Raw genomic sequence first — 22,892 nt, 5'->3', positions numbered from 1 at the left:
TTTTTTTTACAGACGATTGTGGTGAGAACACACGGAACACACGGGTAATTAAAACAAGTCAAGGTCGGCACTATCTTCACACGGGGAATGTGAGTCGAACGGCAAAAATATTCGAGAAGAAGGGAACAGAATCACATGCCGGAAGTTCAGTGAAGGAGAAATCTACACGGCCATTATCACGAACAAATACACAACGTGAAAGAATACAAAAAGCATTTGAGTTTTGGAAAAAGTAACTTCCTTGAGATGACGAGCAAAAAAGAAAAGAAAACTTAACGAAAATAACTATTTCACAAATAAATTTTAGCAAAATTATATTATTTTTGTAAAATTTATAAAAAAAGGGAAAAAAAAATTCTAATGGAAATATTTTTTATACGAAAACGAAGAAACATATTTACGATATATAATTAGAATTTTTTAATTTATATAGAATCAAAAAAAAAGTTGATTTAATGAAAATTGTATACTCTTTACTTTAACGATAGGGGAGAATAATAATTTAATTGAATTTTATTTATTCTCAAGTTATTCTCTCAAATGAATTTTAATTTGAAGTGAAAGAATATATTTGATTCTAAGCGAACGACGATTAATTTTGCGATATTGACGAATTTTTTTTTTCGATTACGACTTAGCAAGATTAGATAATAAGTAGCTGATAATAAGTACCTCTGATTTATACAGTATATTTATTCGCCGATTAATTAAGTGCATGATCGTTATTCGAAATAAATTTCTCGTTCCTGTTTATAAACGCCTTTCATTCAAATTTTATTACTGGGGGTTTTTTTTCCTGTAAACCATGTGCAATAACTAATTTTCATTAAGGTAAAACTTTTTCTTCCTCTTTTTTTTCTTAAATTAAAAGAAATATAATATTATCTAAAAATATATATTTAAAAATATATATAATAATTATTTCAAAATATATTTTTATAAATTGATTATCAGTAATTAAATATTTTCTTGAATCAAATAATTATTATTTGAGTCTATTATTAAATGGTATTTTTTTCGTCTGGAATTTTTTTCCAAAATCGGTTGTATCTTCAAAAAAACACAAAAGGATAAAAATTTAAATTCGTACGAAATGAATTTCTTACATTGTTTCGAACAAGGAGAAGAAAAAGAAGATAGAAGAAGAATAAAAAAGAAGAAGAAGAAGAAGAAGTGTAGTCTAATTCGTAGACAGAGTAATTCTACTGCAATTTTCTTTTTTTTTCTTACCTTTTACTTCTCCCTTTTCCTTAAGCCTTGCCCCTTGTATACACGTTCTTCCATTCCTTCGTCATTTAACAACGGTCAGTCACCTTGAAACGTACCTGGAACATACAAGTTTTTGCATTACACTTTAACATTAAAAGGCCTGTAAATTTAACAAATTTAATTTCATTGAATTCATGAAGCAAAATTCATTTTTGTAATTACATTCTATTTGGGTTTCAACTAGGGTTATTAGTAATTTTGGATGGTACCATTCATTATTTTAATGGTACCGCTTATAATTTTGAAGGTACCATTTACTACTTGGGTGGTACCATGTAATACTTCGATGGTACCGATTATATTTTTGATGGTACCGTTTGTAATTTCAGTGGTACCATTTATTACTTCGATGGTACCGATTATATTTTTGATGGTACCATTTACTACTTGGGTGGTACCGTTTGTAATTTCAGTGGTACCATTTATTACTTCGATGGTACCGCTTATATTTTGTATGGTACCATTTACTATTTGGGTGGTACCATTTGTAATTTCAGTGATATTATTTATTTCTTTGATCGTACCGCTTATATTCTGGTTGGTACCAACAATAATTTTGATGATACCACTAATATTGTATAATGATACTACTAAAATTAATGACACTACATTATTGGTACCACCAAAATAGTAAATAGTCCCTTTAAAATTAACAGTGGTACCATTCAATTAGTAAATTCGATACTACCACTTCTAATTTTGATGTTACCATTTATTATTCTGGTGGTACCAATAATTATTTGGAGAATAATTTTTACAATTTAGATGGTACCACATTCTAATGATACTTTCAATATTTTTGGTGGTACCAGTTATTATTAAAATGGTACCATTTCTGCTGGATCATACCAGTACTAGTAAATAGTAAATGGTACCAATAATTATTCAGATGGTAAAATGCAATATTTTAGTGGTACCATTTATTATTTAAACGGTACCATTTTCTATGCGGATGGTACCATTTCCTATTCGGATTTATTTACTATTTGAGTACCTTTTACTATCGGATCGTATCTGTAAATGGTACCAATTATTATTCGGATGGTACCAATCACTATTTGGTAGGTGGTACCATTTGCTATTTTGATTTATATACTATTTAGTACCATTTACTATTTAGACGGTACCATTTATTATTTTCATGGTTTTACTAACAGATAGTAGAATGGTATCATTTTTTTGTTGCGAAAAAATTGTTATGTTGCGAAAAACATTTCTTTTTGCAAAAAGAATATAAAAATGAAAAATTATGGAATAATACCAAAAATGGTACCATTCACAAATTCGACAGTATCATCGGTAGTTTTGGTACCAAATTTTTCAACTCGGAAACTAAACGAATTTTGTAAATCCAAAAATCTTCAATTAATTTTGACCTATTCCATCATTTTTCATTTTTATATTCTACTTGCAAAAAAAAAAAAAATGTTTTTCGCAACATAGCAAATTTTTTTTGCAAGAGACAAAATGTTTTTCGCAACATATCAAATTTTTTTTGCAAGAGACAAAATGTTTTTCGCAACATATTAAATTTTTTTTTTGCAAGAGACAAAATTATTTTTGCAAGAAAAAAACAAATTTACGACAAACTATTTTAATTAATCCATTATATTACACACAATTCACCCATTTTTCTTTACCAGAAAAAAATTTCCACCATCGCTGATCAAAAGTACCGTTCAGATAGTTTTTTTCTCCCATCATCATCTCATCGTCATAGTTTTTCTCTATTTAGGAATTCCAGATAATCACCTCGTCGCGCAAGGACATTTGTAATACAATAATAATAATACTATAATAGAAATATCTTCTTTTCATATTGAAAGATTTAAATCTCAATTAGAATTTCTATCACTTCTCCTTCCGGTTAAAATATATAATTCTTGACAAAACTGAGACTTTTACACTCCCTGTCTGATTCTTCTAAAGATTAAGGTGTGTCCTTCAGCCTTCGGTTTGTGTAGTTGCTATGTAGTGTTGGAGGGGACAAGGGAGTGGAGATTCTGGTATATGAGAGAAAGGGAGAGAGAGATAGGAAAAGCGATGAGTGTGTATGTGTGTGTGTGAGTGTTTGTGTCTATACCGTTGCATCTGAATGGACCAGAGGTGAGCGGCGAGAGACTCAGTGGAAGACAAGCAGCCTCCACGTGAGTCTCGTGTCCCATACTTGGCGAACTTTGTGAATATTTTTCCAATTATTTCTTCACTCCTGTAAATGTCTATTTCAAGCCAGGTAGGCTCTAAATAGTTGGGTTTTATAAATTTCTTTCTCTTCTTTTTCCTCTTTTTGTTCTTCTTTTTTCCTATATTTTTTGTTTACGTTTTTGCACTCATTCTTCTTTACCTTCTTTTTCCTTTTTTCTCCTTTTCCTTGTTTTTCCTTCTTTCTTCTTTTCCTTCTGTTTCCATTTTTTCTTCTTTTCCTTCATCATTCTTCTCTTCCTTCTTTTTCTTTTTTATATTCTTATCTTCATCATTCTTCTTTTTCTTCTTTTTTTCCTTTTTTTCTTCTTTTACTTCTTTTTTTCATCTTCGTTACGACTAATTATTTCTTTATTCGATTCTATTTCCCCCTATTCTTTTCTTTTTCTACATATTATCACTTCATTCATTTCTATTTCTATCTTCTCTTTTTCCCTTCTAGTAATTATTACTTAATTAATTTCAATTCCAATCTTTTTGCTCCTTCTAATTATTTCCTCATTTTTCAATTTCTCCATTTTCTGTAATTATTTCTTCATTGTCCTCTACTAATTATTTCTCTCCTCATTTATTCTTCTTCTACTTATTATTTCCTTACTTAATTTTTTCTCCTAAATTTTTTCCTCTTTTTCCACTAATTATTTCTTTATTTACTTCTTCTTCTTCTTCTTCGTTTTCTTCTTTCAATAATTATTTCTATATTTTCTTTATTTCTTCAGCACAATTTGTTTCCCCCTTTTCTTCAATTCATTAAATTATTAAATATTTAATTTAAATTCTAATTAAACTACTAAAAAAAGAAGAAGTGAAAAATTGTTTTCTTCTTTTAGTTTCTCTTCTACTTCTATTTTTTTATTTCTTCTTCTTCTAATAATAATAATAATAATGTTAATAATTATTATTTCCCATTTATTTAAATTACTTCTTAATTTTTCTCTTTTATTATTACTTCTCCATTTATTTTTGTTTTCTAAAAAAATGAAATCTTCATTAAAATAGTTTCTAACAGGTGTCGAAAAATAATTTACATCAATTAATTACAAAGTTCCGTATTAAACGAAGAAATTAATAATTGTTAACAGTTAGAAATTGCTGAATAGATTTTTTTCAAGTTGATAAAATTATGTTAATGAGTGAAGTCCTACTTAAGTGATGGCTCGTCCTGGTTGTACGCAACTTATGTCCTAGTTATTTCCGCGAGGATTCGAAAAATTCAAGATGGATATTGTGATGAAGTTTTAACTTTACAGTTCTTCAGTGGATTTTAATTCTCAATAAAGTTTCTTTAATTCAACGAATTTTAATTTTTGTTTCATATATTTTAGTTATTATTATTTTTTTAATATTTCTTTAAAATATTTTTTAATTACAATTTTAATTAAATTTTAATTAAATTTTAATCGGAATTTCTTTTCAATCTTTTTTCTTTATTTTTATCAAAATTTAATTTACAATAAAATTTCATATTTTAAATCGTCTTAATTTTATTATATGGAATAAAATACATTTCAATTTGATTATATTCAATAAAATACGTTTAATTATTTATTATTTCGAATAAAATACGTAACAAATTTAAAATATTAAAAAAATTGATCCAAAAAGTTCCTAATACTTCAGAGTGAAGTTTCAATTAATTGAAAAGTATACTTTACTGTTTTTAAATAAAGTTTAATGTTTTCATTTTTTGGAAAACTTATTTTTTTATTTTGTTCATTTTTTTGTTTTTTCATTGAAAAATTTATTATTTTTAAGCAAAATTATGATGAAATAAATTCCTAATTTGCAATTTTAAAATTATAATTATATAATAATGTGACGTGCTCCAAAGAAAGATACCTAAGAAGCAAAGAATTTTGAGGTTATTTTCGTGTAATTTTTACATTAATTAAAAATTTTAGTTTAATTGCGTAAAACAAAAATCAGTTTCTATTAATTATTTTCAATGTAATGAAGACTTGAAGATTAGTTGTTGGAATTTAAAGTTGATTATCATTTTGTATTTTCCTTACAAAAATTACAAACATAAACTTAAATTTTCTGCCGCTTAGGTACCTTTCCTTGGAGAACATCAAATATAATTTATTATAATTATTATTGTCATTAAATTGTTATAAATAATTATTTTTATACCAAAATGTTTGTGAATAATTATATTTATAATAAAATGTATTATAATTATTAATTAATTATAATTATTACTGTCATTAAATTATTATAAATAATTATGTTTATAATAATAAAATTTAGTTATAAATAATAATTATTACACTGTAAGTAAATTTTTTTTGGCTCTGAGTCAAATATATCTGGGTGTATAATAAAATAGTTATTAATAATTATTGTTTTAATATAATACAATAATTAATTAATAATTGTAATTATACTATTAGAAATTATAGAAAACATAATAATCACTAGGTATAAAAATATTAAAGTGAAATTAATAATATGAGAAGAATAAACATAATAATTTGAAGAAGAAAAAAAACAATTCTGACACTATCATCATTAAATCCTCAAAGACGCAGGTGAATGCATACATTTGTGACCTACACTGAACACCTGTATTATTCATTAGCAGCTTATATACCTGGGGTCACAAATTAGACGCGAAGAAACAAAAAAATTGTTCAAGAGGGAAGAAAAAAATAAAATGTCATCTTGAAGACTTAGGAGTGTCGTTAAATATATAAATTTATTACACTGAGAACTTGTGGTTTTTTCTTCATTCTATATGGTATATATATATACATTGAAAAAAATTTGTCATTCAGCAAAACACGTTGTTTTGTATGTGTATAGGTGAATGTATCGAGAATCGAGCTGAATCGAAGGACCGAATAATATACCGTAAGTTACACCTTTCGAGAAATAGGGAAGGGGGGGATTTGAGGGAAAAGCGGTCACGTTGATACTTGCTAAAGGTTCTCCTCAACAGTCTCGTGTGTGCGATCGTGCTCAAAATGCAATCGCAGTGAAACTTTCTGCTTTGCTATGCGCGCAAATAAATCGTTTTATCCACGATTCTTGTATTCTATTGTATATAAATTTGTGATTTTTTTTATATCTCAATTTATTTCAAAGTGACGTCTAGTGAATTTGTTATTGTTTGACCTTGAAATATTTTTACATAAATTTTTCTTTTCTCATGCTACACTGGTTCATTCACTTTTCATTATATCTGGCGCCAATTCAAAATAATAAAAATAAAAAAAGGATACACACTTTCAAATCAGTGTTTCAGTTCAGTGAGTGACCCTATTTTTGCTAAATGCCGGAAGATTGTTTATTCAGATAAATACACTGTTGTTCAGGAAACTGGAATTTCAATGGTAATAAATAAAGTGTTTCCTCTTTTTTTTTTAAGGACTGAAAAGAAATTCAGTGATGCTTGTTTTTTTTGTTTAAAAAAAAATAATTCGAAAGTAAAAAACGTAAAAATAAAATAAATTCTTTGTTGATGAATTAAATTAAATTAAAATCATTAAATTCCTTATTATTGAATTTTTCAGTTTTTAAAGAGAAATATTTTTGTAAATATTTTTAAGTAACAGTTTTAATATTAATTGATAAATGGAAAAATTCTTTGCTATTGAATGTTTTGGTTTTCAAAGAGAAACATTTATGTAAATATTCTTAACTAACAAAGTTTTTACAAAATAAAAAATTTTTTACTATCGAATTTTTTGGTTTTCAAAGAAAAACATTTTTATAAATATTCCTAACTAAAAATTTAAATAGGAAGATGTTTTCAATAAAATAAAAAAAACTGTGTTTATTTTTGTACTTTGCTGAAAAAATAGAAAGTTTTCGAAAAAAGAAAGCCTATTTAATTTTGAAACTAGAGAAAACTTTCTTGGGTCTTGAACAATTTCCATAAATTTACTGAAATGTAATGATAATAATTTAGTGAGTCTATTTTTTCAATATGAAGAAATTTTTCACTAGTGGATAAAAAATACCAATTTGTTAGAATTTTTCCCATAAATAATGATAGATTTTGTTTGAAAAATTATTTTCCAAATATTTCTAAATTAAAGAAATCGACTAATTTTTAATTTAAAATTTAAATGAAAGAGTGAAAGATTTTTTTTTAAATTGAAAGAAATTTACTTTAGTAAATTCTATATAATTATTTTTTCAATTAAAATTTCTGGTTGAAACAAAAAATCCTAAAGAAAAAAATATTCTTTTCATTAAAAAACAATTTGTTTGAGCAAAAATAACCGCAGACTTAATAATAGAACAATTTCTTTAAACGGAAGGAAACTTATTAAACTACTTCATTTAAGAAAATAATAATTTCTTTGTAGGCAAAAACTGTTAACTTCTTTTAATTAGGAAGCAATTTATTCGAGTAGAAGATAAGTGCAAACTTCTTTTAATTCTAGAGCAATTTTTTCAAAAGGAAAAGAAGCTAAAATTTAATTTCAAAAAGGAATAATTTTTTTTGTAAAAAAAACTGTTTTAATGAAGAAATAGTTTATATGAGAAAACAAACTTATTCCTTTAATATTAGAATAACTATTTTGAAAAAGAGAAGTGTAAATTTCTTTCAAATAACAAATAATTTATTGTGGAAAAAATGAAAAATCCTCATAATTATAAAGCGATTTTAATTAAATATAAAGAAATTTAAAACATTATTTAATAAAAGAACAATTTTTTGAAAAAAACGTAAACTTCTTTTAATTAGATAATAATTTATTCGATTAAAAGATAAGTGCAAACATTTTTCAACCTAGAGACAATTTTTTTAATAAAAAAGAACTTAAAACTCATTTATTAAAGAACATTTTTCTTCAATCTTTTAATTAAGAAATAATTTATACGAGAAAAAAAACTGCAAACTTGTTTTAAATAGAAGCATAATTTCTTTGAAGAAAAGAACTGTAAACTTCTTTTAAATAACAAATTATTTATTCAGGAAAAAGATGAAAACTTCTCATAATTATAAAGCAACATTTAAATATAAAGAAATTAAAAATTTTATTTAATAATGAACAATTTTTGTTAAAAAACTTTAAATTTCTTCTTCAGAAACAATTTATTCTAGAAAAATAACTGTAAACTTGTTGTAAATAACAAATAATTTATTCAGAATAAAAAAAATGTCTTTTTAGAAGGAAACTTCTTTTAATTAAAAAACAATTTATTTGATTAAAAGAACTGCACACTCTTTTGTTTAAAGATAAATTTCTTTTTGTTTAAAGAAATTGTTTACTAACTAAAAAAAAATTCTTCACTTCGTCTTCAATAGGAATTGAGGTGAATTTTTTTATTTTAATTATGAATTGATTGGTTTTCGACAAAAAATTTTTTTAATAGAAAAAAATTTGTTCTAATTCCAGAAAGTTTGATTTAATTCCAGAAAAGTTTTTTTTAGTTCCAGAAATTTTTTTTGAATGCAAAAAAAGTTTTTTGAATACAAGAAAATTTTGTTCTAATTCCAGAAAGTTTGCTTTAATTCCAGAAAAGTTTTTTTTAGTTCCAGAAATTTTTTTTGAATGCAAAAAAAGTTTTTTGAATACAAGAAAATTTGTTCTAATTCCAGAAAGTTTTTTTAATTCCAGAAAAGTTTTTTTTTAATTCCAGAAATTTTTTTTGAATACAAGAAAAGTTTTTTTAATACAAGAAATTTTTTTTTAATACAAGAATGTTTTTGTAATACAAGAAAATCTTTTATTTAATACAAGAAATGTTTTTTTCTACATTCAAATTTTGTGAAGCTAAAGATGACACAACACTTTTAAATACTTCTTCATCATAAATAGAATAAATCAAGAGAAATTAAAATTTTATTTGCAAATGAGAAGCAATAAGAAAGTAAATTTAAAAAATTGGAAAAAATGTACTTATAATTGAAAAGGAGTAAAATTTTGGTTTTCTTTAAAATTTTAGAAATGCCTAGTCCGGAGCTCGAAGCGGTTAATATTCTCGAGACCCTTGAATCCGGTCTCGCTTTACTTCCTGGGGGAAGGGACCGCGAAGGCCGTCCCCTGGTTGTGGTAAATGTCCCGCCAGGTGATCCTCCCTCGAGTTCCAAGTCGAAATTAGAAGCCCTTCTTGAATATTATCTCACAATCTTCAGGTGAATCTTTTAATACTTATATATATATATTATTTTCTTCAATTCAATTTATTCTTCTTAATTTAAATTCAATTTTTAATGAGGTGAAGTTTTCTTTTATGTAAATACGATTGAATAAATAAATAAATAAATAAATAAACAAAGTACATGTTTATTTATGAATAAATACATTTATTATACGGAGTATTATTATTTAATATCATTTTTATAATATAACGGAAATAATTAGATAATTAATGTATTTATTTATTCAATTATTTATTTATTAAAATATAATCGTATAAAAATATTAAAATAATTAAAATAAAAATATTTAAAAAATTATATTTTTTTAATGTTAATAAAGAAATAAACATTTTTATTGTATTTAAATTTAAATAATAAATTAAAAATAATTTTTATTTTTTGGGAAAAAAATTGTCGAATGATTAATAATGTTAAACGAGAATTATTAATATTTCAGTGAAGAAACTAAACAAAATGGATTGTGCCTTTTAATTGATGCTCGTTATGCTGTTTGGCGAGTTGCGAGATCTTTTATTCGACTTTCGACTCTTATTTTGGGCTCTAATGCAACATCAACTATTGCAGTGCGTCCCGATGGATTTTGGGACAAACGGGTTGATAATTGTACCAAATCTCATAAAGAGGGGGAGGTAAGTCACTAAAAATTTTTTTCATTATAGTCCGAAAAAAATTAATATTTTTTGTACAATATTTTTCAATTTTTCAGTATTTCAATTATTGTTATTGTACTTATTATTATTACTTATTAATTATTTTTAATTGTATTATTAGGGGAACATAGTCTAGGTCGGCCACCTTTTTGACTTTTGTTTATAACTTTTTTTTAAAAATGAATTTGGACAATTGAAGTATATGGTTGGAAAGTCCTGTTTAATAGGAACATTTTTTCTGTACAAAGTAAATTGACAGGTTTAAAAATGAAAAAGTTATAAAGATTTAAAAAAAAAAAAATTTGTAGTCCAGGTTGGCCATTACAGTCAAGGTCGGCCATGTTTAAAATTCAAAGGGCATTAATCGTTAAAAAATAAAATAACATGTTTGGAGTTACGGAAAATTGATTCTTTATTGTTTACAGTTTGTAACTTAATGAAATAACAAAATAATAAAAATAAACAATATAAAAAAATAAATATAAATAAAAAAAAATTTTGCACTAAAATATTAATAAAATTAAATGAAACTATTAATAAGATGATCAATTATATTATGAGTTATACAGAATTGCAGTTTTTGCAAATGAAGTAGCTCGTCCTCATCTTTGCGCATTTTAAACACATAGTGGCCGACCTTGACAGTAAGTAACATTACCGAATTGTTGTAACCATAAAGAAATACGTTTCGGGATTCGATTTTTTACTTTGTTTTCCTTTCAACCATGAGTCCCACAAATTTTCTGCATACTTGCCTTGACGATTCAATTTGTTTTTTATCTTTTATTAATGGTTTTTCACATTATGCACAAAACTTTTTTTGAGCTTTTTTTGTACCGACGTCACAGAAAACACAATTTTCGATTTTCCGAAAATGTAATTGAACAAAAAGTTAGGTTTCACTAAGACAAGCTTCGACAAAAATGCGCGTAGGTGGCGCTAGTGAACTTGACAAAAAAACGCGAGTGGCCTACCTAGACAGTAGACCAACCTTGACTACATTCCCCTATATTTGATTTAAAATTGAAGCTATTTATTATAAATAAATAAAGTTATTAATATTTTTATTATTTATTTATATTTATTATTTATATTTTTATTATTTTATTATTATTTATTTTATTAATAATAAATTATTATTTATTAATTATCAATTATTATTGTTTAAATTATATTTTATTAACGAAATTTATTTTTAAAGTAAACTAAATTAACTCAAATTAATTTAACTTTAAAATAAAATGAATATTTCATTTTATTTATAAATTTTTATTAAACAATATTATTTAGTATCAAAAAATTTTTTTTCCAGCCAATATACATTCCGGTTACAAGACTGTACACTTTCATTCGACCTAATCAATTGACCTACGACTTGGGAGGAACAAAATCTTTCGATCACACGGAATGGATTCAAAATCGTGTGGTAATTTAATATATTTAATTAATATTTAAACAATTTTGAGAGGAAATTAAAAAAAAAAAATTTTGGAAAAACATTGTTAATTGTTTTTTTTTATTTTTGCATACTCAGCATATCGAGGAACTTGCCAACGATTCTTTGAAGTTAATTACAAAAATGACAGAACTTGGAAATAATTTAAGGAGTTTGGAAAAAATTCGCTCAAGAGAATCCAAAGATAATCTTGCATCATTTTGGGAAATTGGAACTGAAGTTACATTCGCCGCTCGACGAATTCTTCATACAGGTAAATAAAATATATTTTATTTTTATTGATTTTTATTGATCAATAAATACTGAATTTCTAAGCTTAAATTAATTTCTTCTCAACGAAATTAATTAATGTAATAAAAATTGCAAAAAATAATTTTTCTATTGTTTGTAAATTTTAGGTCGTCTTTTGGTGAATAGTTTACTGAGTAAAGAAACTTCGCAGGATATTTTAGATGCAGTTCAAGAAGTTAATAAATCGTTGGACACAATAGAACTCAAGCAGGTGGAAATAAAAAAAAATTACTGTATTTATAAATTATATTAACTATAATGATAAATAAATTATAATTATATAATTATAAGTAAATATTAAAGTAAAAAAAATATATAATTACAAGTCTAATTAGATGGTAATGAGAATAATATTCTTCTCGCCAGGTGGAAGTCGAAAGCGCTTGGACGGAAATGGAACGCAATTTAGATACAGTTAGGGAAATTAAAAACTTGGAGGAAAGTGTTTCGAGAGTGACCAATTGGATTCTGGGTCCAGCTGATTCTATGCTTAATTCACGCTATCAAATTGGATTCGACGTCGCTTCATCCGAAGAATTAAGGAGGGAACATGAGAAATTGGAACTCGAGTGCAGAGTATGTTTAACGAACAATTTTTTATAGATTAAACTAATTAATTATAATTAATTAAATAAATTATAAATAATTATTATTAACTTATTGTTTATTAATTTATAATTATTGTCAATTATTTTCTTTAGTATAAAGAGAACAATAATTCTAAATATAAAAATATTCTCTTGTCATTCGTTTCATATAATCTTTGTAATTTACCTAATTATTAAATAATAATTATTTATTTAATTATATTTTTTAAAATTGAATTTTTATATTAATTATTTGCAGGACACGTATGGAAGATACGCTGAACTACTTCATAGAATTGATAATGTACCAAACGGATGTATATCCAGTGATCTCAAGTCCCAAAGAGATTTTATGGATTTTGTGTGTCGAAGTTTTGCCACTAGATTAGAGAGGCGACGAAATGTTCTTATTACTTCCCAAAGATTTTTTCGACTCGTTTCAGAGGTAAGTTAATCCCCCTCCCCCCTCAAAAAAATTAAGATTTATTTTGAATATTTCTAAATTAAATATTTTATTTTGGATTTTTTTTTATTTTGCATATATTTTCGAAAAATAAAATAATATTGTCAAAAAAAAAAAACTTGTTATTAGTTTCAAAATAAAAAAAAAATAATATTAATTTATTTATGAAATAAATATTAATCAATTAATTTATTTCGGAATGTTACAGTATTTTGACAAAACGAGTGAAGTGTTCGATAAGCTAATAATGGGAAATCGATCTTACGATTTCTTGCAGGCGAGATTAAAATTACAAAAACTCGAGAAGAGTCAATTAATGTTGGGTAAATGTATTTTGTTAAATTTGAAGTATTTATTTAATTAATTAAATTAATACAATGTATATGTTAATTTATCCAATTAAAATAATTAATTAGGTAAATTCTCATTTTATTAATTGAGAGAGACCACAGTTGGAAAGAAAGTGAATAATAAAAATTTTTCTTCTAGAAACTCTTGAGAAAGAATTGGTGAAAGAAGGTGAAAAATTGTCGGATATTCTTTCAATGCCAGTAAAGGATGCATTGTGTCGTGATATTCACGTTGATTATGGTGAAGATATAATTAACGTTCGCGATATTTTAGACGCGACAAATGCACGAAAAAATATTTTCAACGACAGTGTTGAACTACAAAAATTGGCGTTAAATCAAATTACCCTGATACACACCTACGAAAATGATGCTCAACAGGTAAACAATAAAATTACTTACCAAAAGAATTTAATGTTTAAATTTGTTTTATTTCAATTTTTAATTCAAATTAATTTCATTTCATTAAATTAAATTTAATTTAATTTCGTTTCATTTAATTTCATTAAATTTAATTTTATTTCATTAAATTTAATTTTATTTCATTAAATTAAATTTAATATCATTTCATTTTTAATCGAAACTAAATTAAGAATTTTAAACATTTCTAATCGAAAATAAGCTAAGGAATAAAAATATTTTTTGATCAGTAATTAATTAAGGCTGTATTATTTTTACTTTTTATTTAATTTAATTTTTAATTGGAAATAAATTAAGAATTAAAAATACTTTTAACTCGAATTAATTAGTCAAATAATCTAAACATTAATTATTTGGTTTAATAAGTAATTATTTGGTGTAATTATAAATTATTTTCTAAATTTAATAATTATTTATTCAAATTAGTAAATATTTGTTTTAATTAATAATAATTTAGTTTAGTTAGTAATTATTAAGTCCAATGAGTAATTATTTATCCTATTTATTTTTATTATAAATCATGAAAAAAATACCTGCATTTTTTCGATCTGTCAAACAATATTTTTTAAAGAAAAAAAAAAACAAAAAAATTTATTCTAATTAGTAATTATTTGTTCTAATTAATAATAATTTGGCTTGATTAGTAATTATTTAGTCAAGTTAATAATTATTTATTCTAATTAGTAATTATTTGGCCTACTTAATAATTATTCAGCTCAATTAAAAATTTTGTAGTTTAATTAAAAACAAATAATTTTTTCAGTTGTAGAAAAGCTTAATCGTTGGAAAATTGAGAGATAATAGAATACAAACATATTTAATTAATTCTCGGATATAATTACATTTTTTTTTCTTTCAATAATTGTTTGGAAATTTATAGGCTGTGCATTGGTTGAATGATCTCTTCGACGTTCTTCTTGGAAGTCACGTTGAAATTGGTTGCAATATGAACGAAATTCAATCGCAAAAGGAGGAACATCAAGCATTCCAAGATACGGCAAAGGTAATTAAGATAATTATTATATAAGAAAATGAAACTCGTTTCCTCATTTAACGGTATTTATGTATTTTAAAACAAAAAAAAAATAGGGCACGTATGAGTACGGAAATCAATTAATAAATGGAGCTCGAGTTCTTAGGCTTTCCTGTAAATTATCACTAGCTGAAAATACCGATTTATCAGTGAGATTACGATTGGCTTGGAGAAAATTACATTCTGTGGGACAGGAGCAACTAACAAGATTGAGAGTTTGTGCCGTTTTTCACAGAAATGTCGACGACGTAAGCACTTTACTTTAATTACTCTTATTATTTTTGTCTAATTGCCCTTTTTCAGAAGAGAAAAAAAATTACAACTTAAAGGACAAATTACAATTGAATATATTGTCTTTTCGTTAATTACTTTGTTTCTTAAATTAATTTGATTTTCAAATTATTTTAATTCAAACTAATTTTACTATACTTTTGTTAATAACTAATTTAATAAAAAACTAATAATTAATTTTATATTTTCTTCTATTTTCTTAATTATTTAAAGTTTATTTTATATTTTTTTATTTTACATTTTCCAATTAATAATTAATTTTCTATTAATTTTCTATTAATTTCTATTAATAAAAAATCTCTGATTTAGTTAAAAATTAATTTAATATTATAAAAATTAATTTAGTATATATAATTAATAACTATCACAATTTTTTTAACTACATATAATTATTTTAATTAATAGTCGTTCGTAAAATAACAGTGAAAAAAATGTGAACGTTAATTTTGCAGCACTGTAAACAATTAGGTGATATAATTGAAGTTGTGGAGAAGTTGTTGGAGAGACAAAAATTAAAACTGGAATCCGGAACGTCGCCGGATGTTGAAACATATCCAAAAGTGGAAATAAGAGAAATACTGACAAAGAGGGAAGAACTTTTACCGGAAGTTGGACGAATGGTGAGACTTGGAAGACTCCTGAGGACAAGATTAAAAGATTCTTTGACGTTTCAACGGTAAATTTTTTTTAGTTCTTAACTAAAGAAATATTTTTTCAACAATTTAGTAAAAATTTACTAGAGAGATGGGAAATTAATAAAAAATTGCAAGATTGTCTGATTAACACTGGCTTCTACTACTTAAAAAATTAGTATTCAAACTTAACGATTAGTTACTACTTATATTTTAACAAAATTAATTGCGATGTCTGACAAAAACGGGACTTTTTCTACTGAGGCAAAAAAAAAATAAAATAAAATAAACGATTGTCTGGCTAAAATAGAATTTTACTACTGAAAATTACTGAATTCCAAGAGAAAATTAAATAAACGGTTGTCTGACTAGAATAGAATTTTACTACTGAAAATTACTAAATTCCAAGAGAAAATTAAAAAACGATTGTATGACTATAATAGAATTTTACTACTGAAAATTACTAAATTCCAAGAGAAAATTAAAAAACGATTGTCTGGCTAAAATAGAATTTTACTACTGAAAATTACTGAATTCCAAGAGAAAATTAAATAAACGATTGTCTGACTAAAATAGAATTTTACTACTGAAAATTACTAAATTCCAAGAGAAAATTAAAAAACGATTGTATGACTATAATAGAATTTTACTACTGAAAATTACTAAATTCCAAGAGAAAATTAAATAAACGATTGTCTGACTATAATAGAATTTTACTACTGAAAATTGATTAACTTTATACAGTGTCTGATTAATAGTGTCTTTCCCTACTGATATAAAAACAAAGATTTAATGTTTCAATAAAAATTATTCTTACTATTGAAAAAAAAATTATGGTCCTTTAAAGGTCAGACTGATGACTTGACTGCGACTACTAAACACTAATTTAATAAAATTTTAAAGTCTGACTAATGAGGAATATTACCACTAGTGTCAAACGAACTAAAAGTTTTTCTGGTTTTTGAACGATTTGCTAAAAATTAATTTACTACTTACTTAATTATTTTTGAAAGCGAAAAAAGAAGTAACTGTCTGACTAAACTTGATATTTACTACTGACATCAAAATTACAAAAAAAAGTTTTACGATCGACTGGAAATTATTTTTTCAATTGACATTTACTTTTTTTTTACTAAAAAGCATAGCAGCAAAGAAAAAATTAATTTATTAAAACTGTTAAAATTGTCTGACTAAAATAGAAGTTTTCTACTGATTAAAAATTAACGAAAATTCGACGTCAGACTGAATTTGATGTAAACTACTGAATAAAAAAATTAATAAATGCAGAAGTCTGACTATAATTGACTTACACTACTGATAAGAAATGAATAATAATTTACTGTCTGACCAAAGTTGGATTTTACTACTGATTTAAAAAATTTTGAAAATTAAGAATAATATTAATGCAGAAGTCTGACTATAATTGACTAATACTACTAATAAAAAATTGATAATTTATTTATGTCTGACCAAGTTTGACTTTTACTACTGAGACAAAAAATACAGAAAATTAGAAAATTCCTCTCTCTTATTGACTTTTGCTACTGATAACAATTTGAAAATATCTTAAAGTCTGACTAAGACAAATATTTTCTACTTGTATTCAAATTAAAATTTTTATTTTGTCTGACTGAAAATTCTTTTTTCTACTAAAATATACAAACAATTTTTTACTACTGAAATTAACTGCTTATTTTTACTATTAAAGTCTATTACTAATTTTCACTAATAAGATCAATTACTAATTTTTACTAATATGGTCTATGACTAATTTTTACTGCTAAAATCTACTACTAACATTTTTTTTACTATTTCCAAACAATATGTGTTGTCTGACTGAATATTGATTTTACTACTTAACGGAGATAAGAAATATTAATTTTTCTACAATTTGGAAAAAAAACTTGAAATATTAAAAAACAAAATTCAATAATTTAATTTCTAATTTATCATGACTAATTTATAGCTTTCATAAATTTTCATCAAAAGAACGATGATTTATTTCTACTCTTTCTCTAAATTTTCTTCTTCACTCTAAATTTATCCAACCAAACGAATGCTCTATAATTTCCAACGTATAAAACATGCAAATAAAATTTCAAATCTCATTTTATAACATCAAATATTTGCCTAACGTTTTTGCGCAAAAATTTCTTAAAATATCATTTTGGAAGCCAAGAACTGATTTTATCCAGCGGCAGAAAAACAAAAAACGCCCAAGAGTATGGTGAAAATAACCTTCTTCCTCCCCCACCCCACCAAATAAACTTTCAATTTCCCTCACCTCCAGTGTTTTCAAACTCTTTACGCGCATGCACTGATGGCAATGACGTTCCAACTAAATTAGATCAGTGACCTACCTTTTCATTTCTTTCGCGCTGTCAAGACCTCCCTGTCACTTTTCTTATGTAATTTCTTTCCCACAATTTGCAAATATTAAAAATATTATATTAATTATTATTAAATTAATTCATTTTCAATTCTAAATTATTAATTTAAATAAAAAATGTAAAAACAATGAAAAAAGTGAAAAATCTGACTTTTTAAAGAATTTTTAAGACTTTAAATTTGAAACTGAAAACAAACTGACTACCCTAGTAATAAAATTAATAACTGTTTATGTTAAAAATTCGTTCATTTTTCTATTTATGTTATTTATGATCGAAAAAGTCGAAAATTTAATTTACTATTTTTTTTAAATACTACACAAGAATGTCCGATTTGGAGAGAAAATCGCCGGATGAAAGTGGAAATTTATCAGCGGTCGAGTCAATTTCAAATAAATTACTCGAAGTTACGAGGCTCGCGGAAAAATTGGACGCGAAACTCAGTGAGGCGGGTGCTAGGACCAAACAAGATGACAATAGTTCAAATAGTCGTCTAGAATCACCGCGTCAAACAACTTGTGTTGATTTGCCGAGAGATGAGAGGAAGGAAAGTCCCATTGAGGTTCGTTATTTGTTTTAAATACGAAATAAAAAATTAAAACCAATTTAAAGGAAAATAAAAAACACTAAAAATAAAGTATTAAAAATTACAAAGCAATTAAAATGAAAATAAGAAACATTACAAATAAAATCAAAAAATTAAAAACAATTAAAAAGTAAGTGGAAAATATTAAAAATAAAATAGTAAAAAATAAAAATAAAAATAAAAATAAAAATAAAAATAAAAATAAAGTAAAATAAAAAAAAATAAAAAAATGCTTGTCAATTATTATTCAGAAGCAATTTATCAACAAAATCTGATTACATCTTTTGTGAAAAATTTTTAAGTAGGTACCTATCATTTGTGTGCATAAATTTTTGTTATAAAAAATTTAATAATAATATTACTTAATTAAATGAATAATTAATAATTTAAAAAATTAGAAATAAAATAATAATCTTTTTTTAATTATAATTTTATTTCTAATAATTAATAGGTTGTGGGTGATCAAAAATTATCTGACAGCGCAATTGAAGATTCGAATTTAGAAGAATACGTGACAGCAACTGAATGCTCAACCACGCCAATCATTCGATCTCGAAGTGAATCAATTGTAACCAGTTCAGAATATGAAGATGCTTTATCAAGGTACAAAAAATAGCTCTCAATTTTATTTCTTGGAAATTATTTTAAAATTCTATTTTTTAAAGAATAAAATAATAATAACAATAAAATAACAATAATAAAATAATAATAATAATAATAATAATAATAAAATAATTATAATAACAACAACAATAATAATCATAAAATAATAATAATAAAACGCAATAATAATAAATCTGATTCTCTTGCAAATATGATGATACAAAATAATTTATTTTATTTTAAATGAATGAAATTAATTATTTATTATATTTATTTGAAATATTTACTGCAATTTTTTTAATAACAATTTTATTTACAATTAATTTTAATATTTGAATTAAAGTAATTATTTATTGTAAATTCTAATAAGTAAATTAGTCATAACTAATTTTATTTACGCATTATTTTAATATTTACTTTCTAAATTTGAATTAGTAAAATTAGTAATAAATAGTAATTTCTACTAATTTATTAGTAAAGTTGACTTTTCTTAATAAATTAGTAACTGATGACTGTTTGCTTTTGAATTAGTAAGTTATAGTAATAAATAGTAATTTTTACTAATTAGTAAAACTGATAAATTTAAATGCAAAAAGTCAGTCACTAATTCAAAGTAAAAAACATTTTAAAAAACATTTTTCAAATTTAGAGAGTAAATTAAATTAAATATTATAAATTACAAAAAATTAATTAAATAATGAATAACTTAAATATTAAAATGAGTCGGAAAAAAATTTGTGACTGGAAAAATTATTAATTACAAATTATAATAAATAAATTATTCAAAATTTAAGAAAGAATTAAGAAAGAAAGAAGTAGATTATTTGCCATTCTAATAAATAAATTATGTATTATAATTTCTAATAAATAAATTATTCATTATAATTTCTAATAAATAATATATTTATTAAAATAATTTACCAAGTGAATTAGTTACTATAGAGTGTTTCTAAGTTGCGAAGCAACGTTTTGATACATTTTTTGTCTCAATTTGATATCCTTAGAAAAACTATGATGTAAATTACAATAAAAATTAAATATAAATTTATATAAATATAAATAAAATGAAAAAAATATTCCCAAAAATTGAAAAGAAAGATAAAAAAAAATAAATTTAAAAAGAATATTTTTTTTTTTGGTGCGTTGAAATATTTTAATAAAATGAAAATAAAATTTTGTTCATCAGGAATGTTGATCACGCTTCAACGCCTACGGAATATGTTATACCTGTTTTATCAACGAAGAAAAGCGAGCCAGCAATTATAAAGCCAATAGCGATAAAATCAACAGCGACAGGATCTCAAGATGAAGTGAACTGTGATCAAGCTATTTCAATACAAAGATTCATTGAGGTAAAAATATCTATTGAAACTTGAACTTTAAATTAGTAAATTGATACTGATATGCGTATTGGCAATATCCACTCTACAGTATAATATAATGTATATTTATATTTTATATAAAAAGAACCAGCATCAGTTTTTCGTTTCAAGGAGCAATGCTCCCGCATGATAACCGCAGAGAAAAGAAGACGAAAAGATTTTCAAGGCCAATAAAAATGGTCGTAAAAATATTTTTTTCACAGAAGCAATTTTAGCTGTTTTTTTTTATTTTGAAAATTTATTTATTTTTTATTATTATTTTTCAATTCAATTTTTTTAAAACTTTTTTTACACTAAAGTATTAAAAATAATAAACATTGCTCTGTAGATTTGAATTAGGGAAAATAATCTAACTTTTTTTTTCGAATTTATTTATTTATTCATTTACACGGGCCGTGCCCTTTCGAATTGGTAAAATTTAATACTAAACTTTATTCTTAAACTTTTTTCTCTAAATTTGAATTAGTAAAAATTATTTGAATTAGTGACTAACATTTTTCTTTCGAATTAGTAAAATTTGCTAATAAATTATTGATAATTACTATAAAATTCACTAATTCAAAACCAAAATGTCATTTAAAAAAAATAAAAAAAATTTTTATCAAAATGATACTGGGAAGTGGTCTTTTTAATGTAATATTAAAGTTTCATTAAAATTTTCCCTTTGAATTTCAGGGAAAAAGCGGAAAGATCGTGAAGGAAGTGACTGAAACGACGACACTGCGAGTGTCTCATGATACTCGATTAGGAGTTTCATCTTATAAATTAGTTGCGAATACGACTCGAGATAATCAGCATCACTGTGATGTGAAGAAAATGCAAGATCTCAAACTAACTTGCGAAAGTGAAATGGAATCGAGTAATTCAGAAGTTGCGAATAGTATGTAATTTATAATTATTAAGTTTTGGAAAACTTTTTTATTAACGTAAATTTTTTTCTACAAGTTTATTAATTTCCCTGAATTTAATAGTAATCTATTTAAATAGTAAACGAAAAAAAAATATTTACCTGGAGCAGTGATAAATTTTTTTACAGTAGCAAAAGTCTTAACTAAAAAAACTAAAATTTTCGCCAAATACAGTAAAATTTGTAGCTACACCAGATAAATTTTTTTCCCTGTAAGAATTATTCTATTTTAATAATTCATATTAATATTTAATTTAATATTAAATAATTAATAAACTGACAGATTAGCTCTCTCGGATATTAAATAATTAATATTGAAGTAATTACATTAATATTAAAATTTAATTTAATATTAATTACTTTATTTAATATTAATTACTTCATTTAATATAAAATAATTAGTTTAATATTAATTTTTCGATTTAATATTGAATAATTACTTCAATATTCATAAAGATAAAAAATTACTTTTTAATTATTTAAATTAATTTTTCTAACCAATTATAATTAAATTAAATTAAAAATTAAAGAATAATAAACAATACTAATTTTAATAATAATAATAAAACAATAAATATAAAATAAGTCAATGAAATAAATAAATTAATAATTGATTTTTCTTTTCCAACAGCTGATCGTTTTTTTAAAGACTACGACACAGATTATTCAAAACACACTGCTACCGGTAATTTATTAAATGGTTTTGAATCAAAATTATGGTCACACGAACAGGAAGAGCATTCAATGTGTTCAAATGGCGGTTCACCGTCCACCACGTCATTAATAAAATTCAATAAAATAAAAATGCAAGAATTGTCACCAATGAATAATAACAATATTACGACAAATTATTATCAACGTTGTAAGGAGGATACAAAAGATGTGGACATTGATGGAATTGAAAATGGGTTTTTGTCGAAAATTCGTATGGTGAGTCAAAGAGGTTCTTCGTAAAAACAAAATTCTCATCTGAATAAAAAGAGCAAATTATTAAAAGATAAAAATTCCCGTTTTCTTTTATTTATTTTTTTTTATTTCAAAATAAGGGAGGGGGGTATGGACTAACATGCCATAGTGTAAAAAAAATGAAAGAAAATTAAAAAAAAATGGATGTTGAAGAATAGAGGCGAGCATACAATTAAGCATGAATTAATAACGCCTCTGCTGGTTAATTCATCTAACAATTTATGTTGTATTGTTATGTATTTAATGCTGTATTTTTTATTTTTGTAAATAAAGTGTCACAATTAATTTTCGATGGT

The 22,892-nt window shown here is 24.1% G+C and overlaps 2 protein-coding genes across 3 annotated transcripts in view; both read left to right on the top strand.

The window, feature by feature from the left end:
- Positions 1-753, top strand: part of LOC122512447 (titin homolog) — a 70,759-nt gene extending 70,006 nt beyond the window's left edge. Inside the window, exon 45 of the mRNA XM_043628279.1 lies at positions 13-753. Within this exon, the coding sequence (XP_043484214.1) occupies positions 13-236 (224 nt within the window). The 3' untranslated portion in view covers positions 237-753. The remainder of the gene's footprint in view (positions 1-12) is intronic.
- A 2,557-nt stretch (positions 754-3,310) lies between these two features.
- Positions 3,311-22,881, top strand: LOC122512443 (SEC14 domain and spectrin repeat-containing protein 1-B). Of its 2 annotated transcripts, none has more exons than XM_043628264.1 (18): positions 3,311-3,502; positions 9,376-9,565; positions 10,029-10,221; positions 11,555-11,668; positions 11,777-11,951; positions 12,097-12,200; positions 12,356-12,565; positions 12,836-13,021; positions 13,248-13,362; positions 13,529-13,770; positions 14,690-14,812; positions 14,899-15,090; positions 15,586-15,809; positions 18,477-18,714; positions 19,190-19,341; positions 20,528-20,693; positions 21,399-21,603; positions 22,262-22,881. In XM_043628264.1, the coding sequence occupies exons 2-18, from the start codon at positions 9,378-9,380 to the stop codon at positions 22,582-22,584; spliced, it is 3,150 nt and encodes a 1,049-aa protein (XP_043484199.1). In that variant the 5' UTR covers positions 3,311-3,502; positions 9,376-9,377; the 3' UTR covers positions 22,585-22,881. The 2 variants fall into 2 exon arrangements, with proteins under 2 accessions (XP_043484199.1, XP_043484200.1); XM_043628265.1 differs by lacking the exon at positions 3,311-3,502 and adding an exon at positions 6,404-6,806.
- The last annotated feature ends 11 nt before the right edge of the window (positions 22,882-22,892 follow it).

This window comes from Leptopilina heterotoma, unplaced genomic scaffold, assembly GCF_015476425.1.
Source record: "Leptopilina heterotoma isolate Lh14 unplaced genomic scaffold, ASM1547642v1 Lhet_99, whole genome shotgun sequence".
NCBI lineage: Eukaryota > Metazoa > Arthropoda > Insecta > Hymenoptera > Figitidae > Leptopilina > Leptopilina heterotoma.
This window is presented reverse-complemented; position numbering and strand designations above follow the sequence as displayed.

Coding starts and splice junctions, on each gene's coding strand:
- LOC122512443 (XM_043628264.1), top strand. CDS start 9,378: ATGCCTAGTCCGGAGCTCGAAGCGGTTAATATTCTCGAGACCCTTGAA. Junction 11,952..12,096: donor TCGACGAATTCTTCATACAG/GTAAATAAAATA, acceptor TGTAAATTTTAG/GTCGTCTTTTGGTGAATAGT. Junction 19,342..20,527: donor TATGAAGATGCTTTATCAAG/GTACAAAAAATA, acceptor TTTGTTCATCAG/GAATGTTGATCACGCTTCAA.